At 38.4% G+C, this 23,012-nt stretch overlaps 1 protein-coding gene across 1 annotated transcript in view; it reads left to right on the forward strand.

Moving 5' to 3' along the window:
- Positions 1–23,012, forward strand: part of POU6F2 (POU class 6 homeobox 2) — a 258,012-nt gene that overhangs the window by 193,428 nt on the left and 41,572 nt on the right. The window contains exon 5 of the mRNA XM_009273492.1: positions 7,428–7,574. Within this exon, the coding sequence (XP_009271767.1) occupies positions 7,428–7,574 (147 nt within the window). The remainder of the gene's footprint in view (positions 1–7,427; positions 7,575–23,012) is intronic.

Consider the following 23,012-nt stretch of genomic DNA (forward strand, 5'->3'; position numbering starts at 1 on the left):
ACAGTGTGTGCCAGCTTATACGGGTCTGGAACATTTCATACTTCTAACTTAAAAATGTGGACAGCCGGGAACCCACAGGACTAGAGTGTGGGTAGTCTGTAAGTACTGACCTGCTGCTAAAGGAGTCAGTCAGCTACTCTTTGTAGTTACTTATATTTAAATATATTAAATATATTTAAATATATTTGCTCTTTGTTCTGGTAAACACATAAGACCCAGACTCAGACAAGCTGACACCTTTGATTTAGTTTATCTTGTAGGATTAGGCCCAAACAGGATCCCTTTCCTCTAGTTTCCTTTCCTCTCTTTTCTATCTGTCACTAATAGAGCAGAAATGAAAATGGCTAGGGTGGTTTCAACTCACTCCTTGCCTGTGTCCTAATGTGTTCTTCATTATTAATGTCTCCAGTAGAGATCTGGGAATGATGTCTGCTCTTTATTTGCTTTGCCATGGCTCTATTAAAAATATGCCTTTTTTTATTTTGTAAATTGTTGTCGTAGTTTTTTAGACTGGTTCCAATTTGACCAGCAGCACCTTGTTTACAAAGATATTGTGAGAAATTTTGTGCATCCTCCTCTATCCATGTCATATCAAGGCGTACATGAGCACTGCGTGCTTCCCATCACCTCAGGTCGCGTCGCTTTGCATTGAATCAAGTCATGTCGCATCAGTGATACCACTATCAGTACTTACTCCTGATAGAAAATTCAGCATAGATTTAGACAGCAAATAGCTCAGCCACAATAAATGTATATAATGAGCAGATTAAGTGTCTGTGAGAACCAGATATTTTAAGTGTCCCTGGCAAGTCAGTGCTTTCAGATACTCCAGTATCCTCGTCTCTGCATTGTATTCTGCACATAAATATCTGACATGTGCATATACTAAAATGTCTGTCTAAGCAGCCTGTTTGCAACTCTTACCATCTACAACCATTTGCAAATATAGACCTGTGCAGTTTTGGAATAACCAGACGTTATTGGTTAGGTCTGGATACTGTAACTACATTGTATAGTTTATAGGTTGATCATATCCCAGCTCTGTACAAATAACAAGTGTTGACAGATTTTTTTTTTTTTTTTTTCATAATTTGGGATTTGCTTCAAACATGTGCCTGCTGGGGCATGTTTTCGAAGAGTTATGCATGATTAGGCTCTATGACAGCCATTTCATTAGACAATTTACCCTGTTGTTCATTTATAAAAGTTAAATGTTGTAATTATCCTATTACATAAACTAAAAAGAGGGGAGGGAAGAGTAAAAATTAAAAAAAGCTCTCTAACTGATATCAAATACATACAAGGTTTCCAAATTGTTTGATCATACTACCTTTTTGGATAAAATTAACTTCTTTTGTATTACAGCCATTTCATTAGACAATTTACCCTGTTGTTCATTTATAAAAGTTAAATGTTGTAATTATCCTATTACATAAACTAAAAAGAGGGGAGGGAAGAGTAAAAATTAAAAAAAGCTCTCTAACTGATATCAAATACATACAAGGTTTCCAAATTGTTTGATCATACTACCTTTTTGGATAAAATTAACTTCTTTTGCTTTATGTTAACTATGTATTCTCTCTTGGCTTTCTTGGGATCTGCATGTTCACAGGTTTCTTGAAAATTTGACTTTTTTTTTCTTAAGACCCTAAAAAATAAATTAAACCGACAAAGCTCAGGCAACCATAGTTGAAAAATTTGGCTGCAAAATTCTATATAAATGCTAAGTGGTCTTCTTATTGTTGATTAGTACAAACATTTATTTGGCACTCATCCCTGTGGTATCTAGGTGCTTTCCCAGGATTAAGTTGAAGCAGTCTTTCCAGTGTCTTTTTTAAAATTCCTTCAGGGATTTTGAGATTTGATACAGGTCCAAGGGAGCTATCAACTGGGACAAGGTATATATGCATATTGAAGATAATTAGGAATATAAGCATGCAAAGAATTTGCCAGAAGAGCCACTAGGGACTTCCAGGGAAACTGTACTTCTGCATCAATTCATTTATGTTTAGAAACCAAACATATGGGTATCTAGGTTGGAATGATCTGCTTCTATGTCTTCAAGGTATTGAAGACACTTTCATATTGTTCTTGTTAGATATAGTCTACAGTTACTGGAATGGGATGGTGTGGTGGGTTAGCTTTGGCTAACAGCCAAATGCCCACCCAGCCGCTCACTCAGTGCCTCAATAGGATGAGAAAGCTTATGGGTCAAGATAGAGAGACTGCTTACCAGTCACTGTCACGGGCAAAACAGACTCAACTTGGGGATAATTAATTTATTGCCAATTAAAATAGAATCAGGTAGTGAGAAACAAAAACACAAGCATTAAAACAACATCTTTCCTCCCCCCTCTCCCAGACTCAGCTTCACTCCTTCACTCCTGACTCCTCTACCCACCCCCAGTGGTGCAGGAGTTATGGAGGGCTATGGTCAGTCCAGAACAGTTCCCTCCTGCTGTTCTTTCCTCTTCACACTTTTCCCCTGCTGTTGCGTGGGCTCTCCACGGATCACAGTTCTCATCAGGAAATACCCATCTGCTCCAGTGTGGGGTCCTCCAAGGGCTACAGTGGGGACACCTGCTCTGCTGTGGAGCACCTCCTCCTTCTCCTTTCTCTGACCTTGGTGTTCCCTCTGTTGTTTTCCCTTTTTTTTTTCCTGTCCTTCTCTGCAGCTCCCCCACTACCAAAACCTTACCATCTACACCCAATACAGATGATAATGCTGTTCACAGTAATGAAGTAGGGACCAGAATATCCTCAGAAGCCTGTGCTCAGTTTGGAACAGTCTTTTTCCCTTAAGGCCAAGTGACTACTACCCAGAATCTGTCTCATGAGCCACTGTGAAAAAATGGGAATAAACCCCACTAGATTTTAACATGTGATTCTCTCATAATCTAAACACAGATAAAATTCACATAGCTTCTCAGTTAAAAATTCCTACAATAGCAAATGCCATGCTAATAAAAATTTAATTTCTATGATCATTTTTCACATAGTCTGGGTAGAAAAGAAAAATGTCATGTGTTTCTGATTGAGAGCCGTTGCTGAATTCTCCTCAACTTTTAGTTATTTAAATCAAAGGATTTTTCTGTTTTCCCTTGAAAAGCATTGGTTTAGGCAAGCACTCTCAGTAGCTGATCAGTAGCTGATCTAGTAGTGTGATGCTCCCTACAGAAAGGATTGTCTGAGAACATAAGAGACTGAGGATCTGTCGGTCCCTAATCAAATATACTGCTTTTCTACACTAATTTAATCTCTAGGAGATATCCAGAAATGTAATTTTTTTAACAGCCTTCCTGAAAAACACCGATACTATTTTTTAAAATGAAGTTATGCCTCCTGTTACTCCACAATATGTCCCTCCATTCTCCATTGCTGCATTCAGATAGCGTATCTTCACTCTTAGCCTCTCCCACAAGTCCTTTAGAAAACACACAAGTTCTAACTTCATTCTTATACTGGCACTACATAGAGTGACCTTACCTTTCAGGTTACAGGCCCATTTTTTCATATGATGTTCTGACATCCTGAAATGTCTTGGCTTTTCATTTCATCAGTCAAACCATTTGGTTTTTTCTTTATATTTGTTGAATGAGTGATAATGGAATGAGTAAAACTGGCTTTTTGATTTCCAGACCAGGAGAATGAAAGTTTAGTAGGATATGTCCTTTATAGAGAAAAGTAAAATTACTGTGTAGGCTATCAAATCCGATCTTGTATTCAACAATACGTGAATGCTTGATCAGTTTCTCACAGCAAGTTCACTGAGATACTAAGTTAGCTTTGGAAAAAAAGAGAGGAAGAGGGTATTCTTCCAGAAGAAAAAAGAATTTGTGGCTCTCAAGAAAGCTGCTTGCAGCATTGACTCTACCACACTTTTCTTGAAATTGTGCTTTTTGAAGACTATTTCTTAACCCTAGAAACTCTCACTTCACATGTCACAGTTTTAGGATCATGTAAGTAGTGCCTCTTTCATCCCCCATCATTTTACAGGTTAGTTTTATTTGTGAGTTCTGTTTGTTACAGTGGAATGGCTCCTGCTTTACACTAAGTTAGAGCAGAACAACTTTCATATGCTTTTCCTTGAAAAGTTCAGCTTTGGGAAGTCAGAAAAATGTACTGAAGCTACTCAGTTATTACAAGATTCTTCCTCATAAAGTTTGCTTCCCCATATAATCATGTCATTAACGGAGGCATCCTTGAGAGGGCTGGCCTGTCACTTTAAACTAAGATCGCTATTACCTGCTGTTATGGCTGGTGTTTTGAGTGGGAGCCGAAATTTGGGCACTGGAATTGACAGCTCCAGAGGTCTCAGCCTTCCAAATTAAATCATTATTTAAATACAGAAACAAAAATGGGAAGAGCCCTTTGTGGGAACTTCCATAATATATTTCTAATACTTCCAATAAGTGTTCTCAGGGATCCAACCTGCACTGAGAAATGGCATAAACCTCTCAAGTCAGAGATTTTATTTTTAAAATAAAAGCAAGATATAATGTGTTAGAAGTTACCTTGGTGTCCAGACATAATGAAATGAGATGTATTTCTTAATCCCCAATTTGCACACGATATAAAAGGGGTCAATTTAACAGAGTGTAACTTGCAGTCAACAGCTTCCCAAAGCACTCAAAGAAAAATGCATCTTCTCATTTTTAATCAGACTTATGAATAGATAGGGATGTTTTTATATGCACTTGGAAGTCTCTTACCCTGCGAGTTGGCCTATTCACTGTGATTTTTCCTGGAACGTGGTACTACCCAGGGTACCTATGCATATCATAGCCTCTGCCATCATTTTTAATAAGTAGCTTATCTCTGTGATGCAACTAAAAGCAATCCTGAGTGTCTCCAGGGTTTGTTGTAATTAAATTTTATTGTTGTATTTGAAAATGTACAGTTTTTGAAAACCGGAGCAAGAAAAATGGAAAGGAGATTCTAGGAGGTGATTGTCTGATTTTTAGGTGGTTTTAACCCTTTGTAGGGTTTCCAGATTCACAAGCTTACTTATGCTCCCCAAGTAACTGTTCCTATATGCAACTGAAACCATAAACTATAGCAGCTAGTATAGTTTATTAGCTGATGTCAGGTAACCGTGATTTTAATTTTTAATGATAAGTTTAAGTTTTAATGTTTAAGTTTTAATAATGTTATAAATAATAACAGATTATCATTTATACCTGCAGTCAGATGCTGTAGGATCATAGATGCAGTAATTTGTGAGTGCCTAATAAGATTGCAGAAGGCCTTTTCTGAAAGTCTTACACTTTTGCTGCTGCCCCTTTCTTCTCCAAGTATTTACAGCTACAAGGGAATTACTCCAAGTTCCAGCGCTGCCCATGAAGTGCTGTGGAGAAAGGCAGGGTTTACCAGCTTCTGATCTGGACAATAAAGACATGTCACTGTTTTGAGCAGAAAACTGACAAGTTTGTCTATTCTGTTATCTGGCATGGTACTGCTGTGCTCAGGCACCACCACCCAAGTCACTGTGGAGTGCACGAAAGTACATTTGGGCTCACACCTTGTGCAGGCAGTGGAATTGCTTGCACTCTGCATTCAGGGACTGAGCTTTGCCTTGGTCATTGTGCCCTTCTCCGCTCTCTTCACAGCTCATCAAGACTGCTAATCAAGCAGTCATTGCGGTTTCCCCCTTTGTGTTTTATTCCTGCTTGGTTTTCTTGCCACGGGATGCCACGGACCGGTTTTGAAGATTCATATAACAATTTTTTCCAAATCAAAATATTTCCTCCAACAATGTCATCTTTTCTGTCCAGCATTGCTACTAATCTTTATTTAGTTATTTACTTTACAATTTCTAGAGGGATTGGATGCGCCCAAGGCGCCCCTTTAGGCAACACTTTATATCAAGGTTCCATTTATAAATACTTCATGAAGGGCTAATGAATGATTAATAGCTGTTTTAATGTATGACCAATCAATTGTTGTAGATTTCACAACGTCCAGCAGACAAGTAGGTTTCTTATAAGCATAGATTATAGCCATACCTGACATCTTCTACTGATGGGCTTCTAAACATCTATAACATACACACTACTCATATCTGTAACATGCTTAAAACATCTACTAATCACTGATTAATTTTTTATAACGTATTTTGAAGCAGAGCCTGTCTGTGGATTACATCCCTTACTGGTGTCTGTGACTCTCCCTTTCTATAGGATTGATAATTTACTCATCATCTAAGGAGTCAGAACTCCTACTAATTTCAGCTCAAACATTAAACTTTTCTGAGTTAGCTTCAGCATTTTCACCTCAGCCTAAGAAAAAATGTCTTTGCTGTCCCCAGACTTTTTCCCCCCTCAAACTTCTGGCTACTTTACCCTGCTAATGTGCATTTTGCAAGCTCTGCTAAAATGCAATGATTCTTAGGGGGCAAACCCACTCTAAAATACATTTTCATTCTGTTGAACTGAGTTTGTTTGATTGTTCTCAGGACAGCTGTCCCAGTGATGATGGTTCCCAGCATTTTTTTTAATTGTATTTGTTTTTACTGTCATCCCTGTGTGCTTGGTTCAAAGTTTGTCCATTCTCAGAAAAGGATGAAAAAATATAAAATTCACAATAAACCAGTGAACAAGCCATCTCCCAGAGGACATTTGATTCTGACAGAGGAACACACATTTTGTATGTTTGATAAACCCAAGTGTTGACAGGAGTGTTCCTCTGTGGCATTCCCACAGTCTCCTAAGGTGAAAGCCGTGACTGTGCTCTATGCTTTATATGAAGCACCCAGGTAGAACCGACTGAAGTGGGCAGTACAACTCACTTCCTGAAAATTTATGAGTCCTGCAATTAATCATTTGCAGTTGAGAAGCAGTAAGTTGCTTAGTATCATATTTTGCAAATGAATTTTGAATTTTTAGTTGATTTCTACTGAACTTAATCACAGGGTTGAGTCCTCTGCTGTGATTTATCTAGACGTTGAGACCAATTCTTTAATGATATAAATTAAAAGGATCTGCAGGTTTTTCTCATTTCTGGGGTCATTAGTAAAATAGTCTCTGTTCTGAATATCCCCAAGTAAATATCCCACTCCCATTCAAATCAAATGCTAATCTTTCACTGATTGCTGTTTACAGCAGGATTAGGCTGCTACACCTGCAGCATTAGCACATTGAACCTAAAGAAACGCATCAAGCATAACTCAAAAAAAAAGATAATAAGGGGTGAAAAAAGAGAGTTTTATTCTTCGATATTAACATGGAACTTCCTCTGACTTTTTTAAAACCATTCGTTGTCAAAGACACCAAAGCCTCAGAAATAAGAACCTCTCAAAACTACTCAAGCTCTTGGACTGCACAGTTTTTTACCCACGTTAGCACAATCACTTTTATGTTATCCAGTTAGCACTCTGTGTTTCTGTGTTTACCGAGGGTTTTACCATGATCTTTTCTTTCTTTTTTCAGCTGGTTAATAACCCGCTAGCAAGTCAAGCAGCAGCGGCTGCAGCAGCAGCAGCCATGGGCTCAATAGCGAGCTCCCAGGCCTTTGGCAATGCCCTCTCCAGTCTTCAGGGGGTCACAGGTCAACTCGTCACTAATGCACAAGGACAGGTGAGTAGAAGATGGAGCAAACAGTGAATTCTGATGGCAGGCTGATCTTGGGACAAAAATGAGTTCCGCTTGTATGACAGCAATTTAAAAGTGCACATATTGAAGATAAATAAATATTGATTTGCCAGACAAGGTAAGAAATGGAAAGTCTGAGAACTGGGAGGAAGTTAGGAGCTGTTAGAAAGTGTTTTCAAGCCAGAAAAGGCTTAGGGTTTGTTTTATTTTAATTCAACCTTTTGAAAAGATCACAATAGTGCAATAATATGGTATTTTAGAAGTCCAGCAAACCTGTGATTCTTAACAAACATGCCAGCTGTCTTCTTCGACTTATATAGGCCTAATAACAGACAACTATATTAAAGTGCTACTGTACTATTAAAAGTATACCTTTTTGCAAGTTGTAGCATTTCTGTATTACTTCATTTCTAAAAAGATACTAAATGTTTTAAGTAAAGGAACACAAATTGTAATGAAGTGTCTGGGATGGATTTAACTGGGTGGCTTACTCATTTGCTGATTAAGTTAAGCAATTTGCAATGAATCTGTCAGTCTGTAATGCAAATTTGGGAGAAACTTTTGCTTTAAAGAAAATATTCCAAACAGAAACTTGAACAATGTTTATGGTGTGTCTAAGAGAGAGATTGTGCATTCTCTGCATTTGGGAGCTGTTTATTTGTTGCAAACTATTTTGTTTTCAGTCTTAATATGATGCAGAAAGATATGCATCTGAATCCATATATATAAAAATAATTCCATTGATGCAGCATGTGTAAGTAGCTTTCTTTATTGCATTTACTAGGACTAAAATTAACACAACTACTTGTTTCACATAAAGTCATCGTAACAAATCTGTCAATATAACTTATGACTGGACCTGGTAACTGAGTAATTTGAATGTCATTATTCTAAATGCTACAAATTGGGTGTACGGTGATATCCACAGTGCTTATGTGGATGTTAGGCCCTGGTAAACATTTATTGAAATGATGCAGCTTGGGTGATATGTGAACCTAAAGTTTAGTCTCTACTCTTACTGTTTACTATGGGAAAAAAAAACAAAACATGAAGAGCAGGTTTTTTCCTGGTAATTTTCTATCACTGTGTTATTTAATTGGAACAGGGGTGACATTTTTTATTTTGGCCCATTAAAAAATAAAAGACAACACTTTATAGGAGGGCCCCCCCCCCTTTTTTTAGCAGAAAACATAAACAAAGATGCATCCTGAGCTTCAGTATCACCATCCAAGTCCCAGGAAAAAAAAATGCTGACCTTGTTATATTTACTGGGTGGGTGCAGAATTGTTCCATCACTACCCCGAGGGTTGAACGATGGAGCTTGTCAAAGTGAGGCCTTATCTAATGAATCATCTTATCGCAGGTGCACACCACACATATTAAAGGAGGATTGTATGAACAATGTGCCCTCTACAATAACCTTTCAATGTCTACTTTAACCCTTGTTTCAATCCCTTTTCATCAAAGGATCATTTTATGCAGCCAGCTTTAAATGGAGGCTCTCAAAAGCCTATTAAGATTTCTGGAGGGATGGGGTATTGGTTTGGAAGAAAAGTTGGTTATAATACCTATAACTCATAGTCAGATCAGCTCCAACCTAGAAGCCTGCTTGTTTCTATCTGTGCTCCAGAAATGGTTCACAATCGCCACTCACGTGAGGCACTTGGCACCAAAGATGTTCATTGTAAGAGCTGAAGATATAAACCCAGACTCGTTTTTCGATAGTTTTCCCTTTACATGTTCTCCACAGGAAACATAAGCGAAGTGTGGCCATTCATTGTATGTTTAAAAAAACATACTACTGTGAAGATATCACTGAATGAAACTGTAGATTCCCTCAGGCTGTCTTGTTTATTCCACACATAATGTTAAGTCCAGTAATTCCGCAGGTTGCATAGAAAGAGAAGAGAAAGGAAGAATCTTCCCTATTGTTGGATAAAATTACAGAATCTGTCTGTTTGCCTAGCTCTTTTAAATAAGGGCTGTCTTTTTATTACTTGTTTTTATAAATGTTCCTTGGTTTATAATCAGTACTGCAGACCTCACCACAATATAGATAAGTATTGATAATATGTGTGTAATATAACACCCATTTTTATAATATTCAGCATAAACCCATATTGCTTAGAGCACACTTCTGAAGCTATCTGTCTACAAAACAGGACTATTCAGTGTAATTAAACTACATTCCAGAAATTAAATTACATTCCCTGCAAATTAATAAAACTATAGCAACTGAACAAGAACTGAAAGGTATGTTTCTTCAAAATTGGGAGCTTAAGTGAATAGTGATTTGGGATACTCCATTTCTGAATGACCTGCTTGGACTCGTTAAGGAGCCAGATTTCCATCATATGTTAAGAATCTGCCCTTTGAAAATTGCCCCTTTCAAAGAATCACAAGTGTGATACCCAAAATTCACTCCCACAAATATAAGGCTGGATGACTTACCAGACTGTTTGTATGTGCAATCTTTGTAATTATACGCTGCTTCTGTTATAGAAATTCAGGGCTTGTAAATGTCCATCTGTCTAGCTAAATATATGGTGATCAGTAATCCCTGGAGACATTAAGCTATCGGTCAAATCCAAGATCCTATGGCAAATTTAGGGAAACGGTCTTTTAAATGACATATAACATGTCCTTAATTCCCAATAGTCTAGGAGTTCTTACAATCACAGTAACAAAATTATACATATTAACAATCATTTATATAGCGTATTTGTTATTAAATTAATTATTGAATTCACAATTACGGGTTTTTTGTTGGGTTGTTTTGGGTTTTTTTTTTGCTTTGGATGGCAATATGAACTATAATACCAGAGCTCCCCAGGACCACTGTAGCAGAGAGATCTAATCCATTGGAATAATATGATTAGATCACCTGATTAATTTGATATAGTACAGGTAGAGGATTCTAAATCAAATTTTCATTTTCAGAGGCATATTATGAAGAGCTATTGGCCCATGTAACGCTGCTTACATTGTGTTTGCCCTCAGCACTTTCTAGGAAGCGTTAGCGGGACTGGGCTTTCATATCTTAAATTTAAAGGCCAGGGTAGCAGAATTGCTAGATTCCATCCTGTCAGTAGACGCATTGATTTCAAAGAGAAGCTGTCTACCTGCTCGGCTTCAGCCTGTCCTTGTAGTAGGATCCTAGTGCCATTGCTGCACTTGGATTCTTCAGAGATGTAACAACCAAACACTTTCTTTTTCACTCTGTTATTGCAAATGAAAGAAAATATTAGGAGTTTTGAGTGGGTTTTACTATGTCTGTTAAGTACATGAAATGTGTATTTTGGCTGGTTTTTTAATCTTTGTAAGGAGGCACACCACAGAAATATGGAAGCAAGGTTGATGCTTCTGGTTTCTGTAAGTGCTACGTGCAAGCCAGCTTCCTACTTGGCTAAAACATAGTGCTTAATTGTCATCAGTTGCTGTCGTGGTTTAACCCCAGCCAGCAACTAAGCACCACACAGCTGCTTGCTCACTACCCCCAGGTGGCACAGGGGAGACAATCAGAAGAGTCAAAGTGAGAAAACTTGTGGGTTGAGATAAAGACAGTTTAATAGGTAAAGCAAAAGCTGTGCATGCAAGCAAAGCAAAACAAGGAATTCATTCACTGCTTCCCATCAGCAGGCAGGTGTTCAGCCATCTCCAGGAAAGCAGGGCTCCATCACGCGTAACGGTTACTTGGGAAGACAACGCTATCACCCCGAACGTCCCCCCCATCCTTCTTCTTCCCCCAGCTTTATGTGCTGAGCATGACGTCACATGGTATGGAATATCCCTTTGGTCAGTTGGGGTCAGCTGTCCTAGCCATGTCCCCTCCCAACTTCTTGTGCACCCCCAGCCTACTCGCTGGTGGGGTGGTGTGAGAAGCAGAAAAGGCCTTGACTCTGTGTAAGCGCTGCTCAGCAATAATGAAAACATCCCTGTGTTATCAACGCTGTTTCCAGCACAAATCCAGAACACAGCCCCATACCAGCTACTGTGAAGAAAATTAACTCTATCCCAGGCAAAACCAGCACAGTTGCATTCGTATAGGTCCCTTGACTTCAACAGGATCAAATACATTTTAACTGCGGGTGCTGAGTAAGTTTAGTTTCTTTTTTGGAAAGATGGTAGTTGTCTAATAAGAGAAAAATACATCCTAATTCAGCAATTGCAAAATAACACTTTACCATAAAGAGTAAAAAAGTAGCATGATAAGAGTTGGCATTATGAACTGTCTTGTGATTAAAGAGGGCAATACATTCTGTTTCCTGGTAGGATAATAGGAAAACCTAAGTAAGTATGGTGTAATTGTACAGTACCTACTTTAATTGAACAGTGGATTTAATTGGGATGGCATCAGTATAATCTAAGAATGCCCTCGGAGGAACTCGGGCTTCATTGTGCCCATGCCTTGCTCTTTAGATGAGAAAACCTTCTGTATATGAAAAACCTTGAGCACAGCTCCACCCTGGCAATTAACAAAAAATAACTAATTTTTGAGAGCTGCAGTCCACAAGTAGCTCAGGAAACTAAATAGGGAGAGAGGCATTGTTGATCCAATTAGATAATAGGAGTACTTTTGTTCTCATTATTCTGATGAGAGGGTACACATTTGCTCTTTGAGCTTCTTGATGGTAAATGGTGCTAATGAGGCCTGATGGATTCCCTGCTCCTAACAAGGCTCTCAGCAGTGCGAGTGATTACAATGGAGATAGATTTGATGGGATGCGCTCCCTTTTGTAGTGTCTCAGCTGCTGACACTCTGCGACATAATCAGGTCACAGAGCCGGTCACAGCCATCAGCAAAAGCCATAGCTCTATCCCTCATTATTAAAGTGCATTATTCAGTTCCAGGCCTTCACAATACTGCCAAAGGCCTTTTTTTGGTCTTCTTTTTTGTTAAGCATCAGTTCTCAAATACAAGGGTTAATAAAATCATCAGCTAAAGAACTAGTAAATTAAAGAAATGGAAATAAAGCGCTCCCTTTCAAATTCGTTGAAGGATCACAATTAAATAAGCAGGGAATTTCTCGTCACCACACACTGTACAGTACAATGTAATATGTCATGTGCAATAAAAACAGGGAATAGGATTTTAAAAAATAGCATTGTCCTCATTGTGGACTGGCTTGGAAAGTGCTGAAGTATCTTTCATTCAGAAGGAAATTTCTGTCCTCCCAACTATTACATATGTACATGGAGGTACTACTATTTTCACTATTTTCTGTAACTACTTTTTTCTGGCGTGGTAAGAATTACTTGCAAACTGAGTTTATAATTTTAAGTGTAGCAGCTGTCTTGTCTTAGTTAAAGTGGCAGAGGCCACAATCTGGAAAATACATGGTAGACCACGGTGCTAGGACCACGCCATTCCCATAGACAAGGTCATTGCCTTCTTTTGGAAGGTGAGCTCATTACAAAATGGTGTGGAAAAAGGTGATTGCAGCATTTTCTTTCTACTCTGATGATATTCAGTTGGGGCTATCTCCCTTCCAAGAGAAAATACACCTTTTAAGTCTAAGGTAGACTTTAATGCAGTTTAGTTAAGTGAGAAAAAAAATGAGTGGAGAGCCTAATTTTGTTATTTTATTATTTATTTATTTATTTACTAACTTTTTGTTTCCATTTCATTTCAGCTGATTATGAGCGGGTTTCAGCTAAATAGAAATAAGATATTTTAATATTGAAATGTATACCTTTACAGGGATTTACACTGTTTCTGTTAAATCACTAAAGTACATATTCAGTGACAACAGTATAATTTTGTGTATAGATACAACCAAAGGGACTAATACATTGCTTTTTTTTTACCGTCTTGTTCAACTCTACAATTGTTCCTCCTTTTTCTTGCTGGTACAGTATGCTATGATGAGCAAATGAGTATGTATACGCAAAGTTGCTTATACAACTTTCAGTTCTCTTGAACCACAGATGCAAGAATCTCTTGACAGCTACAGGTCGAAGCACAAAGTTAGCATTGTCAAATTAGTAGTCATCTCCAAGAAGATATGTAGAGACTGGCATGTGACCTAGTTATTTTTTTTACACTAACCAATAAATTTGGCAGTTATCAATGGGAATGCAAGGTGGGCCTCCTCATGGGACTTAAAAAGAGGATGTTGGTCATTCCTTGGGGTTTTTTGTTTGGTTTTTTTTTAACTCTCCCAGAAGTTCTAGGAGTCCCAAAGCCATGTAATGTGTAACACTCCTCAAAGTCCTTCTGAATATGTGCAGTTCATGCTGTTCTCCAGGTGTGTGATGTCCATTGGCCTTTTCTCTTAACAATTATCATTGCTATATCTGTTTCAGCTATGCAGCTCTAATACATGCTAACCACTAATGTTTTAGCCTTCACAACATCTAACAGTGTTCACAAAAATCTGAACAATAATTGTTTAAATAGCGACCACTAACAATGTCTTCCCAGGGCTAAGATTGACAGAAATCTGAGTTGGTGGTATCTGAATGGTATATATTAAGGAAATTTCATGACAAGCCTGAGATAATGAGAGGCGCATTTTGAGGGAGAGGCTAGAGTGAGGGATTGTAACAATCAAATACTAGCATTTAAGAACATTCCTTGGAAAACCCTTTGCCAGGAGAATCTGTTTTGACAGACCTTCATATTAATATATTGAATTTCTGCTGGGTGGAGTCTGACTCTCTGTTCCCCCCCTCAAAGTTTCACTGGGCTGAATACATGTATTTCTGCTGTTTGCGGGAAGGGTACATATTATGAGAAAAGGTCAGTTGTAAGGGAAGATTTTTTTTCCATTGGTTTCCTCTTCCCACAGCTAAACATCAAGGAGGCTATTTGTTTAATTACCTCCCATGTGAATTTGAATCAAAAGACAAATAATTCTTTTAACATACTTTTGCTGACTGTGTCTTTATTTTACTGTACTATTTATCTAACCTCAATTTTAGCCACAGTGGCATAAATGTAAAAACATATGGACCAAACTCTCGGGTCATGCAAATTGGTAGTTTCATTGAAATGGACAGGGGCAGAGAGTGAGGCTAATTATACCAAAACAAGACCCGGCTAGTCTGTTCTGTCTGTTTTAGGCAGTGATCACAGATACATTTTGGATATCCACAATTGTGAACAATTGTGAAATCCATATCCATATCTTTTTAAAACAGTGGTGAAATTTAAAACAGTTACCATCTGCAACATGGAAAAGTGATATTCGATTAGCCCCTCATAACAACAAGTTCAGAACCACTGTGGTGCCACCATATGTAATGGAGGGAATCTAACTTTCTCACAGGATAAAAAAAAGGGCAGGGTAAGAAAGATTCGGAAATTAATTATCCAAAGAATCAACCATTGCAAAACTATTGCAAAAACGCAGTGTGACCAACTCACAACCTGCTTGTACAAAGAGGCTGGCTTTAAAGTAGAAGCACCACCACTTTCCTCCGAAGCTCCAGGAAAATGAGTAGTAGGAAGGAGTAGTTCAAGACTAGCTGATGAGCTGAAGTCAAACCTCTAGTAGAGGAGACTCTAGTATTCCCAAAATACTACCAGGACAAGAGTGGATGGGTTGAATAATATTTGTTGCAAATAGGAACTGCAAGGGGAACACTGTTATTTGAGAAAAGTGTGGAACTTTTCCTTACTGCAAAACACATACTGGAGCCGTACTGGATCACAACTGAAGTCTCCAGTCAAATACCAAGGAAAGGATAATTGTGTATTGAAATCTCTTTCAGCTTGAAAATGATCAGCAGCTATCCAGAAAGGCCTCCGAAATTTATTTCATCTAGCTTACAACAAATCTTACTTCGAGCTTCACACTTCAGATTTGCAGCCTCTTGCCTGGATCTCTGCCAAGCTACTGTATCTCTGACGTAGATTTTTTCAGAGGTGCCTAAGTCTTACTTTCAAAAGCAACTTATATACCTGTAAGAGCCTGAGTTTCCTTCAGTCAGTGTTATGAGTCGTAGTGCTTGAAGGCATGTCTGTGCACTGTAATGGAGCATTGCAAGCAAACTCCAAGAGACAGTACATTTATATGTCTCAGTGCCATACTAGCACAGATCCCAGAAGCCAAAAACCTTGGTAGTGTGGTGTTATGGCTGTACTAATTAATTCTGCTTCCCAACAAGCTGACATAGGATCTAGCTCATTAGTTACTAGCTCTGGGGTCTTGGTAGCACGCTGTATTATGTGGAGTAAATATACTTTGAAGAGAGCCTTAAAAGCCTGAAGCATTTAGGTACCTTTGAAAATGTTATTGACTAATCTAAATTAATTATTTCAAGTCAGAAATACAGGACGTACCTGTCCTTTTGTCATTGCCTTCTTAATTACTTTTGCATGGAGGAGAAAACCAAACTACTTACTAGTTCATCTTTCCTACCATTTTCATGAAAGCTAACTAGTAACTAAAAGAAGCACCTACCACTCCTATAATCTGTTCATCTTAGCATCGTGAGGTGGTTATAAGCATGGCAAATATTCATTGTTATCACCAGTGACACACATCACAGTCAATGAAATCTTTCTGCTCTATGGAGGTTCTTACACTGCTCTCCTTATCATCATATCTTATCGCCTTCCAGTAACGCATTAAGAAACATGACTAGTGACTGTCACAAATTGGTCTTCCTCCCAGGAGAAGCTTGTAGAATAGAGTTGCATGTTTGATAAGGGCATTTGGTTTTGTCTGTCTTTGTTAGGAATTTGTTTGTTTGCTTCACTTTCCTTTTAAGGTTTTGTTTTCATCTGGATTTAAAAATGTTTATGAAGGGGTTTCTTAGAGATGCAGTTTGCTTATATTTGCATTAGAGAAAGGCTGGTAACAGAAATTTACTTAGCTTTTGCAGCAGAATGGGGTGAAGCCAGAGGTGATAAACCCAGGAATGTTCCTCAGCTACTGTTAGAATTAGTTCCAAGTCCTTGACCTTCCCCTGAAAACAAACTCTGCTGGTACACAGAGAAGGTTTGACCATTATTATCCTGGAAGACTGAATTTGGCAGTTTTAGCTTTCATCCAGGAGCATTAGGTGGCCATTTAGATTCCTGGGAACCAGACCACAGAACTTGAAGGCAAAGGCAGAAGTTCTAAGTTCACTGAAAATTCTTTAAGATGACATAAACAAAGTGGTAGACAGAGCTGATGCGTGTAGGTGGTGCCAAGAAATGTGCTTCCTATAGTACTGATGTTTCCCAAGCAGTGTAAGTGTCATGCTCAGGAATATTGCATCACTGCGTGCCTTCAAGAGTTGACAAAGTTGAGAACAATTTGAGGCCACTTCATTGTCCAACCAGAGATAATGAAAAACCTGCTGTATGAGCAATTCACATTAGAGCGGAATCCAAGGCTATTCTTAATTTAGGATTTCTCCTTTAGACTGCCCAAAGCTTCTTATGACAGAATGCGCTGCACGTTGGAGTGTAGGAAGGCTGTAGGTAAGCAGAGGAAATAGAGCAGAGGACCAAATCTGAGAGTTTGTTTGAGTTATCTTTCCAGATGTGCCTCATCATTTCTAAAAAATAACAGATTTTAGTTCTTTGTGTAACATGGTGCTTAGTTTTATTTAGATTTCATCTCATTTACCCTGTATATATCAAATGTTTTTTTCCAGTGTCAGAATTTTACTTTCTGCTCAACTGGCATTGATATCAGAAAAAAGAAAACAAAGAAGGGCTATTTGAGCAAAGGGGAAAAAAGCCTGATCACTCTGTCAAAAGTGGAAGTTAATGTAAAATTATAAATATTTGAGGTACTTGACTCAGGTCCTTGACTCACTGGTAAAGCACTGCTGTTGTTTTGGGAAGGTTTGGAATTTCTTAGAAGTCATAAGTCTTCATGCACAAATGAAGGCCATTGGCTTTCTTGTTGGGCTGCAGTCTTGACATCTGTATGTCAATGTCTTAGACATAGAGGTGAGGAGAGGAAATTTGGGGCGACCCTGTTTGCAGTGCAGTCAGTATTTGTTTCGAAATCTGAAAGGATGCGAAGTCCAGATATTTTAGCAATATCTTGTGAAGATTTTGAAAATGAAAAAATATGTCTTCCCCAAGCAGTCTTCACATAAAGAGGAGAAAATGGCAGAAGCACTTGATTGACTCATTTGATAGTAAGCCAACAACTGAGTTGTATTCATGCAGCATTCATAGTGATAACCAGCCAGATGCAGATCCATAGGCTTCTACATGCGGACCCACAGCTTCCAAGTAGCACGCTGAACAGGAGTTCTCCTGTAAGAGGAAGGATTCTCTGTCTTCTGGTTTGAATCTAGAGTATTGCAAAGAATCGTGCAGTGTCTTTTTCTATGTGTTGCATCTGTGAACAGTGGCAGGGAAAGTTCAAGCAGAAAAAAATCACAGTCCTAACCATGAATGGACACTCAATCTATCTTTCTAAAAGTATATCTCAGTTTGTCATTTTTCTTCAGATACTGACAGTGTTAGGCTTCAGCGTGTATGTACGCAAATGGCCCAGATATCAAAAAGAAAAAAAGGACTTTGAAATATCTATGCCAATGTTATTAAATATATATGATTTTTAAAGTACCTTTTTCACTTAAACTTCCTTCTTTGCACATTAATTAAATATTATCTCTAGGATAAGTATCTCTCATAGAAGATTAATGTATTATTGTCACATAATAATGGAAGAGAACGACAGAATCTCTTTCGTTAAGCACAAAAAGAATTTATTAATATAAAGAAAACACTCATAGCCCTTGAGCAATTCTGTCTCTTCTTTCCTAGTCCCCCCTCACATCTAGCTTCATGCTAGAGATTCAAGGAAGCAATACATATATCCTGCCAGTTTAAAAATCAATCCACCTTTCAGGAGATAATTTAATATCAAGACATGATGTACCCAATATCCAAATATACATTCATTTTAATGTTTGACGCATCAAATACTCTGACATAGCCAAGTTTCAAAATAAATGGTTTGTTTTAGAGGTTGGATATGTCATATTAGCATCCACCCAGCAGATAGAGAAATAGATCAGAGAGTGATCAGGACATCAGGGAGACAGTTTAGAGAGAGATGAGAGAGGCCAGGTACATCTTGTAGTGTTAAAAAAAGCTAGCTAGCAAGAAAGAAATTGTATAAATAGGTCATTGCAGCCCAACTGAAAAAAAGTTTAATTTTAACTTGTTAGTCATCATCTCCAGAGGCCTAATCCACTCCCTTCATTGCAGGCTGTGCATTAAGCTGATATATGTCTTATTTGATAGCACAGATAGACAGACAGCCTTAAAGTGAAAAGATGTTATCAGGCTCATGCAGTGCACTAGCTTTGAGGGGGAATCGGCACCATTTGCCGTGCTAAACTTTCCCTCTTCTTTCCTTCTCAATTCTTTTTATTAGCCTTAGCTTGTTGTCACCTGTCCTGGTTTTGCTCTTTCGGTTCCTTCCATACGTGGAAGCATAAAACCATGTGGAAACAAGAGTACAGATGAACAGATACCTGGTGCCAATGTCGGTGACAGATGCCCAGACACCCCAAGGTATTCAATTCCCTGGTTCCTGTTCTACTTGCCCTATCTCTACCATTTTCGTTTCCTGACACCAGCTCTTTGCCACACGCTGCATCTGGGATTCAGTTAGTTAAACATAGTCTTTAGTCCCATTTTAGATATTGTACAATATTCCATTGGGCCTCCTGTGGCCAATCCAGAAAAATGCTCTTCCCTCTAAGTCTTATTGCCATACCCTGACAAAATCCTAAAACATTTCAAATAGAGTAAATGTCTACGTTTTTTTCAACTGAATTGCTCCCCACTTACGTGAACACATGCATGTGTGTACATATACACATACACAGCTGAACATACACTTACCTGGACCTTTGTGCTTGTCTCCCAAGGAAAGATACAAGTACTCACAGGGACCCCAAACTACAAATATTTTAATTACCTCCTTGAGTCACGCTTCTGTCTCCGGGATCTGTTGAGCCTTTATTCTGGTGACAAATGAAAATAAACTACACGTTCTCATCTTGGCATGGGAGGTGCCGTGCTGCTCTCTTTTACCTCAAATCTGTCTCTAGTGTAATGTTAGAAGTGTGTAATCACGACTGTACAAAGGTCATAATTGTCTGCAATCTATTAACTGGGGAATAAAACTAGGCCTGTATTTTTCTAAGAAGGGTTTGATTTCTCACCAAGATATAAGTATTATTGAATGACTGCAAAGAGGGAGTTAAAGGATACTGTGTGTTAACACTCTATCCTTTCACTAGTAGGAGGTACCATGTAGACTGGTACTATTGGCAGCTCTGCAAAAGAGGCCAGAGAGAAGTATTTAAAAGGTCAAGAAAATTGAGGTTTGTTAGCAGAACTGCATGGGAAAGATTTCCCAACCTCTGCCCGCGGGATGGCACAGTCTGCCTGTTTCTTGACATGTCTCTCCTGTTGATGAACATCACCTCCACAGCCTCCTCCAAAGTGTTGGGAAGTGACTTCCATTTTTAGGTGTTTAAATCACGTCTTCTGGGATCTGCACTATACACCTGTTAATTTTAATTGTACAGATAATGATGTATGGGGTTTATATGTGCAGTCTCTCACTATTATTATTAGCACCTACAGTGCACCACTCTGTATGTTTAAATCTGTATGTTGTTCTTCTGGATAGTCTATATTTATACCCGGGAGTATGTCTCTCATAACTGTGATACACTGAAATGTCCCAGCCGTCACACCTACTGTTCAGGTAGAGACATGCGTAGGAGACAGTCACCTATCTTTGCTCTCAAATAGATATATGAATTTGAAAACAGAAGTTGTTTATGGGCTTTGTTGAAAGATACTGCTTTAGCTGAAGCAGAAAGTTTAAGAACCTACGGGCACAGAGGGTCAATAAATCATAAGGTCCCCACCTTTGAATGAGAGTAGCGTGTAATTGGCATTAGCATTCTTCTCTACCACATGAGAGAATTTTTGCCCTAACAGCCAAGACAAAAACCTGGAGACTGTGATTAAATGTTTAATGACTGCTTAGAAAAGTTAAGATTTTGATTTTTAAGTTTTCTTCACAAAGGTCCAAAGAGAACAAAACTACGTGATGCTCAGTTCACCAGTACAGAAAGGCAAAGGAAGCCTTGATACAATTCGCATCTATGAAGTCTAAGAGCTGATTGAAAATGTTCTGAAATTGCAATCACAAACTATGTTTTTATCAGAGTATAATGGGGTGTTGGAAGGGAGTACAGGACAAAATCTAGACAAGCTTTTTGCCAGCTTCTCAGTTAGGGTAATTATTTAAAACCTGAATGTTAGACTACTGACCTAGAAATACTGTTAGTAATACACATAAGCATTTGCCTGTTCAAATACCTTCATGCTTCTGTAATATACAACGATGAATAGTTAGAGCTTTGCTTACATGGCAGTCCTTAACCAACAATGTGTTACATCCTGTATGTTGAGAATAAAATGTCACAAGTAAGTATGCTACAACAAAAGCCTTTTTTTCTGAATACAGATAAAAATATATATGTTAAATATTACTGAGTCGAGCTCAAATTCTCATAACCCGATCCATCAATGGAAAGGGCCTCTCCTAAAAAGCATTTACTGAGGCAAGTTGTAGCCTTGGCTCCCTCTTGCCTTTTATTTCCCCTTAAAATCATATGCAGTGAAAAGAGGGAACAAACATGAATGATGCATGTCTGATTCACTAAATCACTATGGTCTCTGGCAACAGCACAAATGTAGAAATGTTTAAATCGGCCTCATACTACCCAACAAACGATGCAAAAGGAGCCCTCAAAGAACACAGAGAGAGGGGAGATAAATGAGCATCATGTCAAGAGGCAATTTCTCACTGAGTTTGCACAGAACATGGAAATTTTACTTCCAAGAGATTGTTAGGGAATCTTTCTAATAAATCTTCAGTCCACAGTCATTGCTGTGTCCTTTTTTTAAACTTACTTTTTAAGAGCTGTGTGAGTTATACCCTCCCCAGTGAAATGTGTCAAGATATTACCAGTCAAGTTGAAGTCATTTAAGTGAATCATCTCTGTCTCCGTGTTTATGTTTGTGATAGACAGGGATGGTCAAGCAGGTTTTATTTTGTGCATGTGTTGAACAGCTTTTCAACCAGTGAGGTCTTCTCAAAGCCTTGTCTTATTTTAACAGCAACTCACAAAGGAAAAAAAAAAAGGAAGGTTGAGCCTCTTCCTTGGCAAAAGCCTCTGTGATTTTTTTTTTATTTTTTTAGGTTTTTTTAAAAATCATTTTATCCTCTTTTTTTTGTACAGCTGAGATATTCAGGCGGTCAATAAAAAGGCAACTGTTTTCCAAATTACTTAGAGGCTGTAGGTCAATATTAAAATTGACTGGTCCTCAGCAGAGTCCTACATCTCTTTAGACTCCTGACTTTGAATTCGTTTGCCCTAATTTTAACCACATGAAAGTTATCTTAGGCTGCATCAAATCTAAGCTAGTTGCTTAGTGTTCTCTGTCACCACTGAAAGAAATAGGCACTCTCGAAGAATAAAACATTTCACTGATCTCAGGCCTGCATTTTAGGCTGAGATGAATCACCTTGCAGAGATTCCTCACTCTCTATATTGACTAGAGAGAGCTTGAATGGCGGTCCACAACTGGACTTCTAATGTTAGCTGGCTAACATTAAATGCCATAAATTCCATCCTTAGAATACCACACACCAGTTAATGGGACTTGAGTCCTTTTGATAACGTTATCCTTAGGCTCTCCATGGCAGTCACAGGAGTTTTAACTCAGATCCTGGTAGCAGCTGATGATGGCCACGCAGAACTGGCTGACCTGCCTTATTTTTGGCATGAGCCAATTTTTGTGAAAATTGTGCTCCTGTTTTGCTTGCTCGCTTCTTTGTGTTTACCGAAAAAATAGAGAACTAGCATCCCAGAGACCAAGGTAATGGTATCTGTTTGAATTATTTAAAATGTACTTAACTATACTGATACTTTAACTAAATGATGGATAGGAATGTGAAGGGAGGGTCTTTCTCTTGAGTATCTTTTCTTTCAAGTAAGATTAAGTATTCCATCTGTAGGATGTTGTTATTTAAAAATCAGTTGTGCATAAATGACGACTTTGTGTCTCTGAGGTTCTTCTGGTTTAAAAAAAAAAAACCTTTGAGCCTGTAGTAGTGAGGAAGAAATCTCTCCCTTTGACAGATTACTTTTTGCATTCCTGTGGGCATTTACCCTGCTGTTTTGGTTAGGACAGAAAAGGGATGCACTAAATCCTCAGACCACAGGCCAGCTTAAAAGTATTTCCAGCACAGCTCCAACCAGCAGATGCCACAAATGTCATGGAAGAGTCTTATCACATAAGAATTTCTGTCCTAAAAAATAGCATAAGTTGCCAGTGTTCAAATAATTTTAGGTACATATCTAAGCCAAACTGATCAACAGCCTTTTGAAGCTGGGCCAACATAATTATTGCCAGCTTTACCA

The sequence above is a fragment of the Aptenodytes forsteri genome, unplaced genomic scaffold (assembly GCF_000699145.1).
Source record: "Aptenodytes forsteri isolate BGI_AS27 unplaced genomic scaffold, ASM69914v1 Scaffold270, whole genome shotgun sequence".
Lineage (NCBI taxonomy): Eukaryota > Metazoa > Chordata > Aves > Sphenisciformes > Spheniscidae > Aptenodytes > Aptenodytes forsteri.